General features: G+C 39.2%; 1 protein-coding gene across 2 annotated transcripts in view; it reads right to left on the bottom strand.

Annotated features, from left to right (window-relative positions):
• The window catches only part of CSMD3 (CUB and Sushi multiple domains 3), a 1267615-nt gene that overhangs the window by 452531 nt on the left and 792180 nt on the right, over positions 1-22904 (bottom strand). For both annotated transcript variants that reach the window (XM_062189471.1, XM_062189472.1), the window contains one exon: positions 421-559. In XM_062189471.1, the coding sequence (XP_062045455.1) occupies positions 421-559 (139 nt within the window). The remainder of the gene's footprint in view (positions 1-420; positions 560-22904) is intronic.

Below are 22904 nucleotides of genomic sequence, written 5' to 3'. Positions count from 1 at the left end.
TTGTAAGTTTTGGTATACGGGTAGTATGCATAAGTGTCTTAGGCTGTAATACAGTGTTGATTTGATTATTTTTACAGCATCTTTGCCTCTTGAAACCTAGCAGAACAGAATTCACAGGCCCTTCAAAATACAGGACAACTAAACTCATTAAGTTAAAGGTCACATATTTATGTCTTAGTAGTGTGCATATATATAAAGCAAAAAGGTCGTTCCTGCATATTTCAATAGTATTGATACAGCATTAAACATTAGAAAATTAACTTCAAAACAGGCTGAAAGGTTAAAAGGGGTAAGTAGTCTGAAATATTCAAGGCATGACAACTATTACAATAAAATTATACATTGATTTTAGTAAATTAAAAAGAATATCAACTATTCTTTCAGATAATCTTTAAGATAAGGTTAAAAAAATGTAGAGACCTTTCAAATGTAATTTTGATAGAGTGTCCAGGTTCAGCTTCAATCACCCACTCACAATTCAAAGAGTCTTTGTAGTATCCTGGCCATCCTGGTGAGAGAATCACTCCACTTGGAGCTGAAAAATGGCCACCACATGGAGCTGAAATTTAAAATCAGAGAACAAAGAAGAATAGAACTTTTAGAATAAGTTACATAAATTAGTCTCAGCAGTACTAATTTTCAAATGAAACTCTACATATAGTTATTATTATTATTTTTTTTTTGACAGGCAGAGTGGATAGTGAGAGAGAGAGAGACAGAGAGAAAGGTCTTCCTTTTGCCGTTGGTTCACCCTCCAATGGCCGCTGAGGCCGGCGCATCTCGCTGATCCGAAGCCAGGAGCCAGGTGCTTCTCCTGGTTTCCCATGTGGGTGCAGGGCCCAAGGACTTGGGCCATCCTCCACTGCCTTCCCGGGCCATAGCAGAGAGCTGGCCTGGATGAGGGGCAACCGGGATAGAATCCGGCGCCCCAACCGGGACTAGAACCCAGTGTGCCAGCACCGCAAGACGGAGGATTAGCCTGTTAAGTTTTTAAATGTTAGTTAGTACTATTTTCTTTTTCTTTTTTCTTTTTTTTACAGGCAGAGTGGACAGTGAGAGAGAGAGACATAAATTAGGTCTTTCTTTTGCTGTTGGTTCACCCTCCAATGGCTGCCACGCCTGGCATGCTGAGGCTGGCGCACAGTGCTGATCCGAAGGCAGGAGCCAGGTGCTTCTCCTGGTCTCCCATGGGGTGCAGGGCCCAAGGACTTGGGCCATCCTCCACTGCCTTCCTGGGCCACAGCAGAGAGCTGGCCTGGAAGACGGGCAACCGGGACCGAATCCTGTGCCCCGACCGGGACTAGAACCCTGTGTGGCGCCGCAGGTGGAGGATTAGCCTATTGAGCCGTGGCGCCGGCCTCAATACTATTTTCAAGAGAAAAGGTATACCTAGTCAATTATTTCTGCTAGTAAGTACATTATTTTCTTTTAATAAGGTAATTTGGATTTTAAAATATGACATAGCTTCATTCAGCATGCCAGATAATAAACAAATTATCCTTAAGTCTCTGGATAATTTCCTTTAGATATATTCTTGTGGCTCCAGCATCTTCATTTGCAAAGCTTGAGAAAATGTAAGCTGTTATTTGTGGTTTCTCTTTTATGTTCTGATTTATGTTGTCAAATCCTGCTAATGCATCCCATATACTCTCTAAAATGTTGAACTGCTTTTTGCCAGAGTCACTACAATTTATGCCTTCATGGATTCAGTGCATTACCTTATTTTTCATCTGCTAATTTATCTCTTGCTTCAGTCTTGCTATCAGAAGATTGTCCTTCAAATTATAGTTTCATCATACCATTTCCGGGACATATATTCCCTTTGATAGGCATGTATTTAGGTCCCTTTTTTTCAACATCAAATTAGATTCTCTGTTATTTCACATATTTCATCCTCTGCTTTTCCTTATACTCAAATGAAAGCACAATGATAAAATTCTAGTCCCAGTAAGAACTAGGAGTTGATTAAAATAAACAGTTCATTTTAGAGATTAACCAAGTTGGAGTTAACCAAGTTGCAGAGAAAGCACCTCACCAAAGTTTCCAAGACTTTAAAGTCTCAAAACAACTTTCTATAAAAAAAATCATTATTTGTTTGTTTGAAAGCCAGAGTTATAGAAAGAGAGAAAGAAAATCTGCCATGCGCTGATTCACTCCCCAGATGGCTGCAAATGCCAGCGCTGGGTAAGGCTTAAGCCAGGAGCCAGGATCTTCTTCCAGGTCTCCCATGTGGGTGGTAGGGGCCCAAACACTTGGACCATCCTTTATTGCTTTCCCAGGCACATTAGAAGGGAGCAGAATGGGAAGTGGAACAGTGGGACTCTAACTGGTGCCTTTATGAGATGCCCATGTTGTCATAGTTGGGAGCTTAATCTGCTACACCACAATAACTGCCCATCAAAATCACTTTCAAGTCAACTTTTCAAAACAGGACCTCAAAATTGGTCTTTTTCCTTTTTTTTCTCTTCTGTACTGACAAATGAAACTACCATTCATCCAGCTGAATAAACCAAAATGCTAGAATTATTCATTTTGCATATTTCTTCTCTCCTTACTAGTGAATAACATATCTAACCCATCCTAAGAATTATTCTTGTTTCCCAAGGTGTTTGGCTATCCTCTTAATTTAAATTATTATAATCTCCTCCTTGGAGTATAAAAATACCCTTCTTACTGCTCTTTACATGTATATTAATTATCATCTATGCTACATCCAAAGTGATTTTTTAAGATATATATTTACTTATTTGAAAGGCAGTGTGACATAGAGAGAGGGACAGGCACACACACAGAGAGAGAGAGAGATCTTTTTTCTCCTGGTTCACTCCCCAGTGGCCTCAACAACCAGGGCTGGACCTGGCTGAGTCCAGGAACCCAGAGTTCCATATGGTCTCCCATATGAGTGGCAGGATCCCAAGTATTTGGACCACTTTCCACTACTTTCATAGGTGCATCAACCAGGACTCAAACAGGCTGACAAAACTAATTGTAGTATGAACAATATGAATTGAAAAACAGTAAGTATTACCTTCCATACTATTGCCATAATTATACATTGCCAATATCATTGAAAAATTTTCTTCAAATAGACTTACTTTTATTTCAAATTAAAGATATCTCCTGATTTGTCATAAACAAATAGCTTTTTTCTAATGCATCTAAAAATAAATATGCACCTATTAAAATTTAAGAAGTGCTTATACATATAACACTTAAAACAAGTTTCTGTATCTTCAGGTGGAGGCATACTACAATATAGGAAAGATTTCTCTAAAGGATGATTATTCTATCCAGCTGAACAAGAAAAAAAAAAACTTGAATATACAGAAAGAAGAAAGGAAATCCAGAACATAATGAGATATTTTAAACTCCAATTTATTTATTCATTTAATTATTTATTCACTCAAATTTAGGTTTTTCAACATACACTTGTGTCAGTAATGTGACTCTGTGGCATTTGTACTACACCTGTTAATTGACATTTACTGAATATCTACTATGAGTCAAGTGCTATGCTAAGAAGTCCCCAGTATTACTCTATTTAAAATAATTCAGCCAGGTAGATTGTTACAGAAAAGAATAGTGATGTGTAAAGAATTTAAGTAATTTTCATAAGAGCTATGCAGGATTTGAACAGAGAAAGTTTGACTCTAGAATTTTATTTCCAAATGTCATTAAGATATTCATCTTATTTCCTTAGACTTCACACAGTTCAAATGACAGAAACAAAGAAAAAATAAAACTGTCATACACTATATAACCATGAGATGTCCATGGTACAAGAGGCCTTGAATAGAACCTGAATAAAAGCTTCATAGGAGATATTCTGTTTAAATTCAGTCTTCAAGAATGAGTCAGAGTTCACGAGAAGGGAAAGAGAGGGAGGATATTGTAAATGGAAGCAACAGCATGTGTGAAGGCGTTGAGGATTGAGTTAGCACAATGTTTTTGAGTAATGCCAGTAGTTTTTTTGGAGAATCAAGAAGTTACAGGAGATGAAGGAAGAAGATTAGAAAATGAACTGGTGTGGAAAGTGAACTATGAGTAAATTAAACATTGTAGACAAAGATTAGATAGATAGATAGATAGATAGATAGATAGATAGATAATAGCAAGCAAGCAATATGTTCTTTGACATATGATGAGGCTATGATCGGATGTTAAGGTAGCTAGGTAGACATTAACCTGTGTGTATGTTAAGAGGGGCCAAAGAAAATGAAAAGTTTTGTTTGGTTAGATGAAGGAAGAAATGTAGAAGCATGCCTTGGGAACAAACCAGCATTTATACACCAAGTCTTGTCATTGTTGATAACTTGTTGGGAGGCTGAATGAGGGAAAAAATGTGGAAGTAAACCATAAATAACATGCAAAAATATTGGGGCTGGATTTGTGGCTTAGAGGATAAGGCAGTGCCAGCATCCCATATGTATGTAGTTTGCGTCCTGGCTGCTCCACTTCTGATCCACCTGCTAATGGCCTGGGAAAAGCCATGGAAAATGTCCCAAGTGTTGCACCCTTGCCACCTATGTGGGAGACCCTGATTAACCTCCTGGCTTCTGGTATGGCTTTGCTCAGTCCTGGCCATTGAGGCCATCTGGGGAATAAAGGAGCAGATGGAAGATTTCTCTCTCTCCTGTTTCTCCCTCTCTGTAACCCTTTCAAATAAATAAATAAATCTTAAAAAAAATTGCCATTATTCAATAACCTGGTTGGTTGGGTCCCAGCTCTCTCCCTGGGACAGCTTGGGGGATATCATCTGCCCATCACCAACGTGGCTATTATGAAATTCTGGGAGGAATTTTAAACCCAGCAAGAGATCCCAGACAGGGAAAGGGAGTCAGCCCATATCCAAATCCATAAAAACTCAGTCTGAAAACTCAGTTCTTTTCTGAGATATCCAACTGGTCTATCAGGTGTATTTCTTTTCATAAATTTTATTTCAATTTTCACTTGCCTTTGAATATTTCATATTCCATTGTCCATAGGACAATGGCTATGAAAATTATACATGAGAATATGGCTATGAACAATTACCCACTCGTGCTTCACTGAGAAAAGCATAGTAGGTTGGAAATGATTTTAATACACCTAACCAACTAAACATCATAGCTTACCAAAACTATAGAGGATCAGCTGTTTATCCTGGTGATCAGCATGGCTGACTGGGAGCTGCAGTTTGATGACATTGACCAGCATCATGAAAACATCATACTGCAGCCAGGGAAATGATCACGTTCTAAAATCTGAAGTACATTTTTACTGAACAAATATTGCTTTCGCACTATTATAAACACTATTATAAAGAGGAAAAAGCTTGTCAAACCATCATAAGTTGGGAACTACCTGTACAGACAAAAAATAAGATTTTCATTTAAATGGAACTTCCACGTTTGGATGAGATGCAGTGCACCTGCAGTTTGTGAGATCAATTAGAAGATTGTGATAATTACTTAGGGAAAACATAATCATATTCTGAAGTAAGGCTGTAAAACACAGGAGCTGATAGAGAGTTATTTAGGAACTACAGTCAAATGTATTTACTGATCACAAGCAAATGGTGAGCAACAGGAAGGAATCTAAACTGGTTCTTGGGCCCCAGGCATGCACAACAGGATGAATTGCTTTTCCATTCAACAAAACAGGGAACCCAGACACAAAGAAGTTACATGTAGAAAACCAGCTCTGATCCTGAAGACTCTGTGAAATATCACCAGAAACAACAGAAAATAAAATCTGAAACTCTTTACTATCTTAGGAGCCATTTCTAACACAGGTTGATATTAAAGTTTCAATATTGGTGGATGATAAAGGTGAATGATGAATGTGTAGGGGCTAAATAAAGGATTTTTTTTTTTTTTTATGACAGGCAGAGTGGACAGTGAGAGAGAGAAAAACAGAGAGAAAGGTCTTCCTTTGCTGTTGGTTCACCCTCCAATGGCTGCGGCCAGTGCACCACGCTGATCCAAAGGCAGGAGCCAGGTGCTTATCCTGGTCTCCCATGGGGTGCAGGGCCCAAGCACTTGGGCCATCCTCCACTGCACTCCCGGGCCATAGCAGAGAGCTGGCCTGGAAGAGAGGCAACCGGGACAGAATCCGGTGCCTCGACCGGGACTAGAACCCGGGGTGCCAGCGCCGCTAGGCAGAGGATTAGCCTGTTGAGCCGCGGCACCTAAAATAAAGGATTTTGAATATACAAAGCTTTAAAAATTTAAATTAAAAAATTAAGTAACCTTGAGCCAATGGTAACTACATCACTACATCAAAGCAAAGGCTGAGATGGATTTTCTGTTTGGCTCTTCCTCAATTATAAGTTAAGAATTCAGATAAGCATACATAATTGGTACAATACATTCCTAGATTCTAGCTGTGTAACAGAATAGTTTATTTCAGCCTAGATCATGACAGCCTTTAGCCTGAATATTTCAGACAGGTTTGTTTAAGATTCTAGATTCCTATCATCCCTTGTCTTAGAAAATAGGTAAGTTCTTCCTCTGTCCCCTCAAGATGTAAACCTTTGCCCAATCCCTTGCTATCTTTAAAATCTAAGAGTATTACTTGATTAACTTGCAGCAATCATTTTGAAATATAGCCAAATGCCCTTACCTCCAAGGCTCTATTGGAGGATAGGGACCTAACTTTCTGTAGGCTCCAATTAGCAGACTCAAATACCCTAATCACTTTACCCAATCTCTCCTTTAACTTCCATTTTTTTTCTACTAGCCAACCTCTGTGCTTGAAAACTGGCTTTCTTTCCAGAGGAACGGAGTTCAATCCTTCTTAACTGTTTTCAATAATCTTGAGCCAAGTCTTCCTTGTGTGAAGCAATACAAAGACATGAACCTATTGGCAGAACTGCCTTCTTCCTAGGCTCTCAACAACTAGTATGACAACCTCTGTAATTTTCAGTATCTTATCTCCTACATTGCCTTGAAGGTCATTTCCCTTTCGGCTGACAGGTGAACAGAAAGCCATTTTGCCATAGCCACTAAGACACACTGTGCAGCTTAGAGTATGTTTCACATGCATTATTTACTTTTTAAAAAATAATCTTGTAGTATTAAAATGTTGGTTTTTCCCTTTGCCAGTCACACATATGGAGAAAAATCAGAGGATACATAACTAGATCAGAAACACAGACCTAAGTAGTGGTAGAGTTCAGACTCAAACTCAAATCTTAAATAGGTAACTATTTATTGAATTAATTTTCTAGGGATAGTAAGCATTACTCACTTTACTATAGGTTTATGAAAACAAAGATGGATGGAAGATTAGAAGAATGGAATATTTATCTAAAGATTTTGAGGTTTAAAATATCCCATTTTCAGAGCTTTCTCAATAGCAAATTATTCATTATTCATTTATTTACTAATTAATATACACTTAGTTATTACCATTTGGAGCATGCTTCAAAAATTCATAGAAAATTTATATTACTTGAAAAGATATTTATTTTCATCCACATGAAAAGTAAAGTGACACAGGGAGAAAGCGAGAACCTTTCATCTGCTAATTCACGCCCCAAATGCTTATAACAGCCATAGCTAGGCCAGGCTAAGTCTTCCACATGGGTGGCAGGAACCCAAGTACTTCAGCCATCATCTGTGTCTCCCAGGATACTTTAGCAAGAAGCTAGAGCAGAAGTGGAGTAGCCAGAACTAGAACAGTCACTCTGACATGGGATGTGGGCATTCTAAGCAGCAACTTAACCCAATTTACTACACTATGGTGCATGCTCCTTGTGTTACCTTTTAATTCTAATTATCTATGAACTTGTAAAGTCCAATCATGCATATAAAATACTGAACTAAGGTGAGTATTTGGCCTGTGTGCCTATTTTAGTTACTTGGCTCTGCCCCTAGTTGCAGCTTCCTACTTCCTACTAATGTGCTGTGGGCATTTGTGGAGATGAAATTTCACTTTCTCCCTCCTCCCCTCCCTCCCACCTTCCCTTCCTTCTTTCCTTCCTTCTCTCTCTCGCTCTCAAATGAATAAATTTTTGCAAAAAAAACAAAACAAAACATACTGAAATGACTGCTGGAATATTTTTAAAAGGTCTAGATGACATTTTATCTGTCATTGGGAGACACACAATTTCCACAAGATAGATGGATATAGCCAACAAGAAATCTAAGTGCTTGAACTGAGTAAAGAGTCTAGAAGTAGAAAGGAGAAATAGGTGATACTTCAGAGATGTCAGAAAAGAGTCTCTGAAAGAGATGTTGCTAAAAGAGAGGAAAGAATAAGCAGAGGCAGGAAGTGAAAAATACTAACGTAAATGGGGAAAAATCTAGTGTAGTTCTTTGTTGCTGAAACTTAGAGCTAGTTGATGGAGGAAAGAATGGGCATTTATGGAGATCTTTTGGTTTTCTGCAGTGATTAGTGCATGGGAATATTTTCAAATATTAATAGCTGTTAGGGAACTTCTTAAAATTCAGATTCCCAGAACACACTTCAAGTAGTTTTAAGGTGGGACCCAGAAATCAGCAAGGTCTAGAAGGCCTTCAGGTCATTTTATCCTTTAATCTCACAAAACATAGAGGGAAAATCTAATAGGATGCATCCCCTGGATAATCTCAGATTTCTGACATAAGGAGATGATTGGTATATGTTAGTGAAACAGAAATTGTAGCCCACCTTTTTGCATTGAATGAAAAGATAGCATATCAAAATATAAAGCATAGTTTACACATTTATTCAGTTGTTTTAAAAGGCTTTCAAATGCCTTAAAAATAACTTGAATTGGAGCACTGACTCAGTTCTGTGTGACTTTAAGTAGAAAGGACAAACTCAAAACACCAGAGTGCTTTAAGACTTCTCTGAGAAAGTCAGAAGTCCTTCAGGTTTTATTCAGATGAAATTCTCTGGAATAAACACACTAAGGGATTCTGGTACTTCACAGCAGGAGATAATCTGCCATCTGAGAAGTGGCATTTAAGTACTCAGAAGGGAGCTGGGGGCCAGGAAGTTGGGTTTTGAGCACAGGAGTTTGGCAATAAGTTAATCAAACAGGAAGCATTGTACATCTGGACTGATACACAGCCTTTCTGTGGAGCTATGCCTGAAAGTCTAGATGGCACCATAAGGATTATCAAACAAGGAGACTTCCTTTCTTTCCTGTCCTTTTTCTTTTTCTAACTTGCTTAGGTGTGGTAAGTAATCACCAGCTTTCTCTAGCCCAAGCACACTGTGTCTCTCCAAATTGTTAACAAAAGATTCTGTAAGATGGGTTTACTAAGCCTAGGGTCCTGGTCCAATTGGTAAAGACAATAAAAGAAACTCCAAAGAGAAACACCTTGAGGAAGAACTTCTTATCCTTTGCAAGGAATTGTCATATCCCACATTCTTTAAGCTTTAATTGGACAAAAAAAAATTTCCCCCCAATTATTTCTCCTGATAAAAACCCCACACTCCAATTCTTCACCCCTGCCCTAGGAACAACCATTTGAGGTCATATATGATAAAATCCCTAATGAACAGGCTAACTCTACCTCCAATTTGCACATAGGATGTATAGAATTCTATTATATCATTGAGTCTGCTCAGCTGTAATTTCAAACAACAAAGAATCAAATTCCTGGAATTCCTGTGAATGTGAACTTTCCTCTTTTTAATTCCTTATAAAGTTTGTCCTCCTTTTCTATCCCACAGAGAGCACACTTTTTCAGAGTGGCATTTTCCCAAATCCATAGATTGTTTTACTTGAAAGCAAAGTTCTCATTTTGCCTTTCACTCTAAGTAAGATTATTGTGGTTGACATTTCAAAGAAAATCATGGGCCCCAGAAGGGCAGTGGAGGATGGCCCAAGTCCTTGGGCCCCTGCACCCGCATGGGAGACCGGGAAGAAGCATCTGGCTCCTGGCTTCGGATCAGCGCAGCGCCGGCCTTAGCGGCCACTTGGAAAATGAACCAACAGAAGGAAGACCTTTCTCTCTGTCTCTCTCTCTCTCACTGTCTATAACTCTACCTGTCAAATAAATAAAAAAAAGAAAATTATGGGCAATAAGTCTGGTTTGTATATGATAAAAAGAGGAAGACAGAGACACAGAAATTCAATGGCCAGAATTACAGAGAAATAGGAGTGGCAGCTCTGTACCTCCTTCCACTCCTAGAAACTCCTCTTCCCCTCTTCCCTGCCCTGTCCATGTAGAGTAGAGGCCAAAACCTACAGATGTATGTTGAATTAATTCCCACCATGGTGATGCTACAGGAGACCTATAATTTAATATGATTTAATTAAACAGCTAAAATAGGAGGGTTTTTTGTAGGTGTGGATATTTACAGATGCGTGAACACATTCTCTTAAAATCGCTAATCAATTGGGATCTATGCATCATATTGTTACTCTAAGTGCTCCTCCAAAAGAATTTTCTCCAATGAGAATGCAATGTCTGTGAATGAGAAGTTTCCTTTCCTCTGAGCCTGAGATGCAAGAGAAAATCCTTTATCCTCAAAGGGATGGTTCATCAGGCATGCAAGTCCAATCTTGCCTCCAAACTGATCTCCAGGTACTTCAGTCACTCAAATAATTGTCTCAGATATCCCATTAGGGAGTAGGCAGGAACATAAGCCAGAGTAATTCAGTGAGTTCTCCAGTGAGGACAAGGAAGTTTGTGCTTGAGCAAGCATTTTATACAACTTTCTGAAATCGGTGGAGCAAAAACAGAAGACAGATTTTTTGTTTTTTTTTTTTAAGATTTATTGACTTTCTTGAAAGTCAGAGATACACAGAGAGAGAAGGAGAGGCAGAGAGAGAGAGAGAGAGAGAGAGAGAGAGAGGTCTTCCATCTGTTGGTTCAATCCCCAGATGGCCGCAAGGGCCAGAGCTGCGCCAAACCGAAGCCAGGATCCAGGAGTTTCTTCAGGGCCTCCCATGCGGGTGCAGGGGCCCAAGGACTTGGGCCATCTTCCATTGCTTTCCCAGGCCATAACAGAGAGCTGGATCGGAAGTGGAACAGCCGGGACTTGAACCGTCCCCCATATATAGAATGCTTGCACTGAAGGCAGCAGCTTTACCTGCTACACCATGGCCCCATGGGTTCTTTTTCTTTTTCTTTCATTTGCACTTTTTTTTTAAGATTTATTTTATTTATTTGAAAGACAGAGATACAGAGAGAGGTAAAGACAGATAAAGCAGTAAAAGATGGCCCAGGTCCTTGGGCCCCTGGACTGGCATGGGAGACCCGGAGGAAGCTCATGGCTCCTGGCTTCGGATCGGCGCAGCTCTGGCTGTTGTGGCCAATTGGGGAGTGACCCATCGATGGAAGACTTTCTCTCTCTCTCTCTTTTTTTTTTTTGACAGGCAGAGTGGACAGTGAGAGAGAGAGAGACAGAGAGAAAGGCAGGTGGCATCTCTAACAAGAAATTTACAGTTCTGCCTGCAATGTTGCTGACCCTACTTGATCATACCCTCAGCTGCAGTGGTCACTTTGGAAGTTGGGCTGAGATATTTAAGAGGTGTTTTCAAATACATGATTCTTAAAATTTATAGACGGCATTGGACCTTCTGGTAAATGTTTTCTTAAGTTGTTATCTAATGGTTGAAACGGTTTGCTAAGTATTCATGTGATATTGCTATTGTCAGCGAGCGATCTAGGACTTGCTCCCTCATTTCTCTATTCTAAGCCCAACTTGTTCTTTCATTTCTCTATTCTCTTCAAGGTAGGAAACTAATTCTATTATGAAGGAATCTGTAGGACGTACAATTTAATCTTTAGACCTTATAAAAGAGATGGCTAACATTTTTCTGTAGTAGCATAGCCAAAATAAGAACTTAAATAATAATCTCATAGCTAGATTCACTTCGCCATCAGCGAAGTATACAGTAAGTAGAAAAAACCTCCCTTTCAGACCAAAGGGAAAAAAGGTTTTTTTTGTTTTTTTTTTTGACAGGCAGAGTGGACAGTGAGAGAGAGACAGAGAGAAAGGTCTTCCTTTTGCCGTTGGTTCACCCTCCAATGGCCGCCGCGGTAGCGCGCAGCGGCCGGCACACCGCGCTGATCCGATGGCAGGAGCCAGGTGCTTCTCCTGGTCTCCCATGGGGTGCAGGGCCCAAGGACTTGGGCCATCCTCCACTGCACTCCCTGGCCACAGCAGAGAGCTGGCCTGGAAGAGGGGCAACCGGGACAGGATCGGTGCCCCGACCGGGACTAGAACCCGGTGTGCCGGCGCCGCAAGGCGGAGGATTAGCCTAGTGAGCCGCGGCGCTGGCCGGAAAGAAAGTTTTAAAGTGAGAATATAATTTTCCTCATGGGCATTGTCTACCTTAGAAAAACTACTACAGAACATGCCTGTGACTATAGACTTCTAGTTCAGGCCACCGAAGATTAGAGATGGGACATGGGCACTCCCTTGATTTGCAGCCTCTGGTTTGCTTTAACATAAACCAGGAGGAAAAGAAAGCTAGGCATCAGAAGCAATGGGTGGCAGGCCTATTAATGGCTGATCTGTACAGTGATCTGCCCTCAAGGAGACCCAACAGGCCAGTCTACTGCAGTGGCTTTCAATGTGGTAAGCCTGGGCTTCAGCAGAAGTCAGCTTGTGAAGAGCCCTGGCAGCTCTGCCAAGAGTTGGATCACTGGAAATGGAGCTGCCCTGGAGTCGAAGGATGCCCAGGTCAGAGCCACAGATCTTATTGGATCTAAGCTGAAAAGCCCTTCACTCAGCCCAGCTTCCAAAGTGACCACTGCAGCTGAGGGTATGGTCAAGTAAGGTCAGCAACATTGCAGGCAGAACTGTAAATTTCTTGTTAGAGATGCCACCTGCCTTTACCTGGCCAGCTCTCCTCCTAGGCCAGCCAAGTAATGAAAGTCAACAGAGTGCCTTCCCCTAGGAGGTTCACACCTCACTTAGGATATACCCCATGGGAAGAGATAGATAGGTCTGGGCCTCTTAACTTACAAGGCCTAAAGCCCACCAGATTATTATCAAGCCCCTTCTATCAGGTTCTATTTGCCTCTCAATCAGAAAACTTAATTGTAGCTTAGACAGCACCTTTCTTAGCTCCTCTAATAATGACTCTGTCCTTTGTTCTAGACCCTGTCTAGTGCACTTGGGCCTCATTCCTTTGTAATCATAACCTCTACTCTACCACCAATGGCTCTACTCCCAACCTGTGTGTCCTGATGGTCCTCTTCCCCACTTAATGCTGTATAATTGTTCAAACCTGGTAAATGCCACTCTTAGGATCATTGGTTACTATCCTCACTCTGTCTTTTTTGACCTTGTCTAAATATGATCAGAGTCGGCAAACTTGGAAGGCTTCCATAGCCTTGGCAACTCATGACAACAGCCTAGGGTGGTTACTGGCACCATAAACTAGAGTGTCAATTTGTTGGGTCAACAACAGGAGCCACTGTGCACTTGCTCCTCATGTGGTATCTCTGTCCTTAATGTGCTATACATTGTGATTTAATGCTATAACTAGTACTCAAACAGTATGTTTCACTTTGTGTTTCTATGTGGGTGCAAACTGTTGAAATCTTTATACTAAATTGATCTTCTGTATATAAAGAGAATTGAAAATGAATCTTGATGTGAATGGAAGGGGAGAGGGAGCGGGAGAGGGAAGGGTTGTGGGTGGGAGGGAAGTTATGGGAGGGGGAAGCCATTGTAATCCATAAGCTGTACACTGGAAATTTATATTCATTAAATAAAAGTTAAAAAAAATTTGTTTTCTCCTTAGTTGGAAATCTAAATAGCCAATTCCAAAGCAGCATGAAAGTTAGGCTCTATACCTTATTTTTCTACACATTCACTCTTACTGCTTTTCTTGTCAAGAAGCTTACGAAGAGAACAATGTCCAAGATTATTGAGTCTCCATAAGAAAGATGCAGCTTCTTTCACACAGTCCTAACTCAACATCTTAATTAAATCATCAGCTTTGAGCAGCAGCATTCATGTGACACTTTCCATGAAATTTGCTAAATGTAAGCCTCTTTATGGGCAAAGCAGTCCAGCGCATGTATTACACTGTAATCACATTAAAGAACATGACCATGATAGAAGGCCAGTATCCCGTTTTCATTTTTGTTGGGGAGATTTCTTTGGACCAAACAGTGCCTTACTGACTATATTGTAACAGGCATGGGAGGCACAGAGCTAGGTAAAAGTGAAGAGAGAAGTGGATGATGTCATCAGAGCCTTTTGAGACACAGAGGAGAGATTATTGAGAGGACTAATGAGTGATCACAAATGAAATTAACAACAAGCCATTCCTAAGCTTGAACTACAAATCCAACTACCTGTAGCAATTTGTGAGGGAAAGGCAAGTGTTCTCAACAGTGCAGTTGAGAATAGGAACAAAGGAACAGGGGCAGAAATAGGAAGACCATTTAGGGAGCCATGGCAGTAATTGAGGCCAGGGATACTGACTTCTGGAGCCACAATGTCAGAGCTGGAAGTAATAAGAAGTATTTGAATTTTGAATATAATATTTATAAAGTAGAATTAGCAAGTTTTTCTGACACATTTTGTATGGTTCTGATCGAAAGAAAGGAATCAGGAATGACTCAAAGAGTTTTGACCTGCATTACTGAAATAATGCCATTGCCATTAATAATGATGGAGAAAGTCTGGTAGTAAGCTTACAGTGATGGTGAGGGAACAGTGATGAGCACCATTTTTGGACAGGTTAAGTTGGAGATACATACTTAACATCTAAGTGAAAATGTTGAGTAGCAGCTAAATATAAGAGTCTGGACTTTAGGATAAAGAACTAGGCAGGTAAATTTGAGTGACATAAGCACGTGAATGTTACATAATATTGGATGAAACTCAGCAATAGGATGAGTGAAACATATAGACGAATTGACTCAAATCCTAGTTCTGGGATGTTCACTCAGAGACCCTGTGAGAAACAAGGAAGGGAAAAAAAATGAGCCCAAGAAGTATATCTAATAAAATATATCACTTCAATATTTTTTCTAACTTATGTTTCTCATAAACAGTTAAATAATTTTAAATTTTAAACTACTGAGAAATAGTATTTTAAACAAATATGAAAATGATTTCTATATTTCATATTTTATAACAAATAATAACTATATTTTAATCTAATACTCATTTTGAGTCTGCAAAAAACACTTTGCATTTTTCTGTCTACCTGCGTATATTTCAGTAGCATGCCTTTTTCAAAAAATGACATCAAAAATAATAAATCTTAAAATTCAGGAACCATTTCCTCTGTGGTTGCAGCACAGTTAGGAGAATTAAATTATGTCCAGCTGTCTTGCTTGTAACAGCAGAAAACTCCAGATGACTTAGTTCTCACAGCTTGAAACTCTGGAAGAGAACTTTCTTGTTTTAACCTAATTCTCATAGCATAATATTTCTTTTAAGTTCTTTGGGGATGCATTGGCTGGTTTATTACTAGCAGACACAGAAGTGAGTATTTATAAAGTAGAAAAGCATCCCATAGAGTAGCTTGAAAAGAGGTCAAAAACTTGATCACTCTCTTCCATTTTTTTTAAATCAATGTATAATTTCTTAAATGAGGTAGAAAATATCTTTGCTATGGGTACAGCAGGAGTTGTCTCCCCAAAACTCATGCAGCTCTTTAAACTCCGATGTCTTAATGTTAATGACTGATTGATTAAGGGCAGAGATGACCTAATGATGACATCTGAGAGGTAGGACCAGCAGGAAGTGTCTCTCAATGTATTTTTCTAAATGTAAGCCTCTCTCTGGGCAAAGCAGTCCAGTACATCTATTACATTGTAATCACTTAAAGAACATGCCCATGTAAGAAGGCATGAGTCAAAGAGGCAGGGCCTTAAAGGGAAATTCTTGTGAGATGCTTGATATTTTGGGTTCTAGTTGGGCCTAGATTCTTTCATGCTCCTTCATAGCTCAATATATGATCCCACCTCTGCAGCAACCATGATCAGTCTCCACTGACATTGAACTATGCAGCCACCAGATCCTGAAATGTAACTTCCAAACTGTAAAGTGAAATAAGCCTTTTAGGTACTAAACAAGTTCCTCCAGGATATTTTAGTTAAAGTAATAAAAAGAAGATTAATAATGGTCTTCATAAATCTTCCAAGGAGTCAAAATATCAACTGAAAATCATAAAGATGCAATGTACCAACTGATTCTGGGGATCCTGAGGACAAAATACAGTAGAATGAGCCTTGTGTTAATTTGGGAGTTATTCGTGGAGCAAAAGGTTAAACACATGTGAGCAAAGATATGAACCATGAAAGGGAGAGAAGTATAGCCTGTGGAAGATGAGCATGTGGGAGAAGAAGAGACTTGTTGATGATGAGGAGGAGGCCAATGATAGTGATGATTACTTCTACACCTAATAGCTATCTTGAATGAGGGATTGCAGAAGGAATGTGAGATTTTTTTCTTCTGTTTCATTATACAAAACTTTTGCAACCAAACCCAAAGAAAATCAAAGTAAAAATCACTATTATTTGTCAATTATTCCTAAATAAGTTTGGGATAGTTCCTGATTATGTTTAAATCAAATCAACATAGACCATTAAGCCTCATTAGAAGCTAAATTACTAGCAAAACTGTAGCATCAAATGTGAAAAAGTGACAAGACATGAACAAGATATCCATATAAAGCAAAAAAAAAAAAAAAAAAGGCAGTACAGAGGGTACTCTGAGGTTAACAATTCAGTTTAAGGGAAAATGTGCAATTCAAGGCATGAGTTTCCAGCTAGATTCTAGTTGCTAAAGAATCAGACTGAAGTAATGTTAGATAATTTCACCAAAAAAAAAAAAAAGGAACTCCAGAAACTTCTTCATGAAATAACTACTCTTAAAATGGTTCTTATGCGTATCTAAAGGACTCCCAATTTCTGGAGATACTGAAGTGCTTTTACAGAAGGGAGACAGGCTGGTGGCCATTCATGTCTTCTAAACTTCATTGGCCCAGGATTTGAGGATTTGCTGTTTCTTTGCATTTTTCAACTAAAGTAGTCTTGGGAGTCAATAGTTCAAGCTGTTTCTTTCTAGAAAGATGTCCTTTTCTAATGTCCATGATGGGACTAAATGGGTTGATGAAAATAATATTGTCAATTACATCCTGCTATATTGATTATTATTGTTATGTTATTGTTAAGCAGAAAAACACTTATCTGCAACTAAGTCTCTGTAAGTGGGAGAACACTCTTAGGAGGGTGGCCATATTTTTTAGCCCACTCAATTAATTTTCACTTCCTTCCTTGCTCCTATAAGAACTTAAGGTTATGATTCCTAACCAACTGCATTGGGCACTAGCTACTATCTGTAGGTTCATATCCTTCAGTACTGCCATCTATTATTGAGGAGAAGGGATAACTCAGTTTGTTGTGCTTGGTATAGTAAAGTATATCTGGTGGCCCACTGAACCCTTAAGAAAAAGAATTCAGTGGATAACTGTGAAATATTACCTATTGCTGAAGATATAAAGGCACAAACTTAAATGAATAAATAAAATCTAAATTAAATTTTATTATGCATTTTGACATGTTTTCCAAATTTCCTAGTACTTAGAAAGGTTTAAATTCCCAGAAAGCCTGAATCTATCTTTGCTTAATGCACCAATGTTGAACTTCAGGATAGTATGTTAAATGTATATCCCATTTCTGCTCAACAGTTATATTTAAGAGATCTGAAATGAATTTACATTCAGCAGTTGTATCACAGAACTCTAACACATTATAACATCATGTCCCCCTTTGGTGTGACAATTCTCATTCAAGGATTATGGCAGATTAGTTTACCTTCATGTTTCTCAAATAATTTCACTAGTTTAGAGTTGAGGAATAGTTGATTTGGGTGGATCACTGATTTACCAATATGCCTAATCAATTATGTTAGAAAAATGTTTGGGAGTAGAAATGGTGACAAACTTGAAGTGGATTGACACTCTAAGATTTTCCAACCAAAAAAAATTTATGCTGACTTCCCTTTTCTATGAGTTCTGATTAAAATAAATAACTTCCTAATTCCAATTTTAACACAGAGCTATCCATAGGCAAAAATAATTTTTAACAGTGCACTGGACATGTTCTGTGTAAAGAGAAAATACAAAGTTGGTTGTATTAATCAGCTATATAAACATGTACATTTGGAAATTTCTTCTATACATATAGCACATAAGAAATTAAAAAAAAAGTTTAAAGGCTAAAAATTAAGTTTATGTTAGAGATGGTGGCAATACCCCAGAAGATGAACTGCATCAAATAACAAGCAAAGAGATTCCAGGATGGCTACATAGGGAAAAGATGTGCTGATTTTGAACAGGGGAAGATAGCAGAAGAAAAACAAAGGAAGTGAATTTCCAGGAAAGAGTTGGAGAGAAGGTTGCACTGAAAATTCCACACAAAAAAGAGGGACTCTGGAGCAGCATGGAAAGTATGGACACACAGCAGCAAGCGGGGACACCATCCAAGACTCTCACAGCTGGAGGCTAGAGGAGATGCTAGCTTCTGATAGTGAGATGAGGGCAGGCTGTGGCAGCCCATGCCATTGGTGATACTGCCTGTGGGAGAACCTTGCAGACCAACTGACTTTGAGTCTGGTCTGGAGCTATATCAGGTGGCAGGATATCCACCAAAGCCAGTAAAGGAAAAACATGATTCTTTCTACCCATGCCCCAAAAAGGGCACCTGGCAACCAGTGAGAAGGCACCATCTTGATGACAGTAGACGTTGCAGTGGCTCTCGCTCACTCACCACCAGGGGATTTTACCAGAGGGAAAGATATGAATTCTTCACTGACTTTGAGTCTGGCTTGGAAAGTTGGCAGAGGCTGGACACACATTTAGGACTGTGAGGTGCTCCCCTCCCCTCATCCTGTAATGGTCTAGGGCTCAAATTTCCAAAGAAGAGCACCCACAAGCAGCTGGCTCTGGGAACATATTTGCTGTCTCTGTAGATGGAGAAGGCTTGCAGGGCTCAGAGTGGACTCCCTGCACCTTGTGACTGTGGGAGCCTTGCAGGCTGTAACTGTGGGAATTCTTTGACTGTACAATAGGGCATGGAGTATATCTGGGTCTTTGTGCAATCACTGGGTCTGGTTTCACAGCTCAGAGCTCCCTGACTGCCTGGGGTGGGTCATTGCAGAAGGTTCTGTGCTCCCATTGAGGACTGCACAGATTCTTTGTGTGGTTCATGCACCTGGGTGGGTGGGGGATGTGCCCACAGTGGACTAACCCTAGACATTGATCATCTTGGGAGAGAGGAGGAAAGGTTGTGACTACACCAACAGGCATAACTATACCTCCTTCCGTGGTTTCAACAGAGGAGATCCACCATGCCCAACTTAGGTGTCAGCCTGGTTCTCACCCCATTCTTGAGCACTGATCAGAGCTCTGTGGCCCCACCCAGCACACAACTCTGGATATCCACTGAAGGTATAGACACTCCACTAAGTCATAGAGGCATAATTCAAAGATAAAATCCTTTAGAGGAGAAATCCAATAAGTATTGCAACAAATGCCTAAAGAAATGCAGGAATACAAGAAACAACAAGTAATACAACATGACTCCTCAAAATGAACATAACACTTCAATATCAGAATGTGAAAAACAAGAGTTTGATGAAATGCCTAAAAATGAATTCAAAAGAATGATCATAAGATTACTCAGAAACACAGAGAAACAAAATGAGATAAAGAAATCCATATATAGCATGGGTGAAAAAGTTTTCCAGGAGAAATAGATATTGAAATCAAACTGAAATACCAGAAATTAAAAATTCAACCTGTCAAATTGAAAATACAGTGGAAAGACTTAGCAACAGGCTTGGTGAGGCAAGGCAGAAGAAAGAATATCTGAGATAGAAGACAAATTCCTGTAAATAGACAAAGAAAAGAAAAAAAATAGAAAAACTCCAAATAGTGTTGGAGATTTATGGGGTACGCTGAAATGACCAAACATACATGTCTTAAGATTTCCAGAAGACATGTAAAGAGAGAATGGATTAAAAAGCCTAGTCAGTGAAATAATAACAGAAAACTCTAATTTGGAGAAAGAATGGAACATCCAAGTACAGAAAGCACATAAGACTCCTTATAGACAAAATTACAAAAGGTCTTCACTATGACATATTATGGTCAAGCTTTCAACAGTAAACCATAAAGAAAAGAATCTAAAATGTGCATGAGGGAAATGCCAGAATACCTACAGAGATTTCTCAATTAGACTAACAGCTGATTTCTTATCAGAAACCCTAAAGACTAGGAGAGAATGGAGAGTCATAGTTCAAGTCCAAAAAGAAAGAAGTTGTCAACCAAGAATAGCATACCCAGCAAATTCTTATTTATAAATGAAGGTTAAATAAAGACATTCAAAAACAAACATAAATTGAAAGAATATGTCACACTTGTCCAGCCTATCAGTTATTCTTAAGGATTTGCTACACAAAGAAACAGAGAGGGGCCAGTGCCATGGTGCAGTGGGTTAATCCTCCACCTGCTGTGCCGGCATCCCATATGGGCACCAGTTCTAGTCCCAGCTGCTCCTCTTCCAGTCCAGCTCTCTGCCTGGGAAGGCAGTGGAAGATGGCCCAAGTGCCTGGGCCCCTGCACCCATGTGGGAGATCTGGAGGAGGCTCCAGGCTCCTGGCTTCAGATCAGCGCAGCTCCAGCTGTTGCGGCCATTTGGGGAGTGAACCAATGAAAGGAAGACCTTTCTCTCTGTCTCTCCCTCTCACTGTCTGTAACTCTACCTCTCAAATAAATAAATAAAATATTAAAAAAGAAACAGAGAGCAACAGTTATAATTATGAAATAATGTGAGGGCAGAAAATATCTCCTAGTAAAAGTACAATGGAAATCCAAAGCAAACAATAGGAATATTTATGGAAAAAATGGTAGGATCAAATTATTGCTTAATCAATAATAACCTTGAATATAAATGGCCTAAATTCTCTAGATAAGTGTTATAAACTGGGGCGAGCATTGTGACGTAGTGGGTAGAAGTGCCACTTGTGATGCCAACATCCCATATGGGACCTGACTGCTCCCTGTTAATGCTCCTGGGAGGACAGAAGAGTTGACCCAAGTCCTTGGGCCCCTGTATCCACATAGCAAACCTGTAAGAGGCTCCTGTGTCCTGGTTTTTCCTGGCCCAGCCCTGACGACTGCAGCGATTTAGGGAGAGAACCAGTGCATTGAAGATTCTCTCTCCGTCTTTCACTCTATCTTTGTAACTCTGTATTTCAAACAAATAAACCTTTTTTACAAAAAAAAAATACAAACTGGCTGAATAAATTATAAAATAAGACCCATCTATTTGCTGCCTACAAGAAACATACCTCACCAACAAATATACATGAAGACTGAAAGTGAAAGGATGGAAAAAGATATTCCATGCTAATGGAAAGCAAAAAAGGGCAGGTGTAGCCAACCTAATATCAGACAAAATAAACTATACAAAAAGTGTTAAAAGAGACAAGGAAGGGTACTCTGTAATGATTAAGGGATCAATTAAGCAGAAAAATGTGACTACAGTAAATTTATGTGCACCCAATCCCAGGGAGCATTTAAAACAAAATTTAATTGATCTTTTGGAAGAAATTGACACTAATACATTAGTAATGGAGGACTTAAGCACCCCTCTGTCATCAATGGACAAATGAACTAGACAGAAAATCAATAAAAAAAAAGAGCTAATCTATACTATGGACCAAATGGACCTTACAGATAAACAGAACATTTCATTCCACATTTGAAGAACACACATTCTTTTCATCAGTGCATGGAACTTTGTCTAGCATAGATCATAAGCTAGGCCATACAGCAAGTTTCAGCAAATCCAAAAAAATTTGAAATCTTACCATCTATCTTTTCTGACCACAATGGAATGAAGCTGGAAATTAATAATTTAAGAATATCTAGAAAATATGCAAAACATGGAAACTGAACATGCTCTCAAATGAACAGTGGGTCATAAAATAAATCAAAAGAGAAATCAGGAAATTCCTGGAAACAAATGAAGATTATAATACAACATATCAAAGCAATGAAATACAGCTGATGCAGCATTAAGAGTGAATTTTATAGCAATTAGTTCCTACATCAAGAAATTGGAGGGGCCGGCACTGTAGCTTAGTGGCTGATGCTGCCGCCTGCAGTGCCAGCATCCCATGTGGGTGCCAGTTCAAGTCCTGGCTGCTCCACTTCTGATTCTGTTATGGCCTTGGAAGGCAATGGATGATGGCCCAGGTCCTTGGGCCCTTGCACTCGCATGGGAGACCTAGAAGGAAGAAACTCTTGGCTTCTGGCACCAGATCTACCCAGCTCTGGTATTCCAGCCATTTATGGAATGAACCAGTGGATGAAGGACTCTCTCTCTCTCTCTCTTTCTCTCTCTACCTCTGTCTCTCTGTAGCTTTCTACCTTTCAAATAAATAAATAAATAAATCTTTAAAAAAGAGAAATTAGTAAGGTGTCAAATAAATAATCTCTCAATGCATCTCAAGGAACTAGAAAAATAACAACTAAGCAAACACAAGTTTAGTAGGAGGAAATAATTAAAATCAGAGAAGAAAAAATCAAAATTGAAACAAAAATACAAAAGATTAGTGAAATGAAGACTTGGTTTTGGGGGAAAAATACAAATTGATACACCATTGGCCCAGCTAACCAAAATTAAAAAAAAAAAGAGAGAGAGAGAAGATCCAAATAAATAAAATGAGAGATGAAAAAAGAAGATGTAACAACAAATACAACAGAAATAAAAAGAATCATCAGGAATTACTACAAACAGTTATAATCCAACAAATTGGAAAATCTAGAAGTAGATAGATTCCTGGAAACACACAACCACCTAAACTGAGTTAAGAAGACCACAGAAAACCTAAACAGACTAATAGCCAAGATGGAGATTGAAATTAGTAATATATATGTGTGAAATTGACATTCTGAGATTTGATTATTGTTTACATCCCTTGCCTCTACTACT

The sequence above is a fragment of the Lepus europaeus genome, chromosome 4, assembly GCF_033115175.1.
Source record: "Lepus europaeus isolate LE1 chromosome 4, mLepTim1.pri, whole genome shotgun sequence".
NCBI classification, from domain to species: Eukaryota; Metazoa; Chordata; class Mammalia; order Lagomorpha; family Leporidae; genus Lepus; species Lepus europaeus.
The sequence above is the reverse complement of the archived record's forward strand: the minus strand, read 5'-3'. Positions and strand labels throughout refer to the sequence as shown.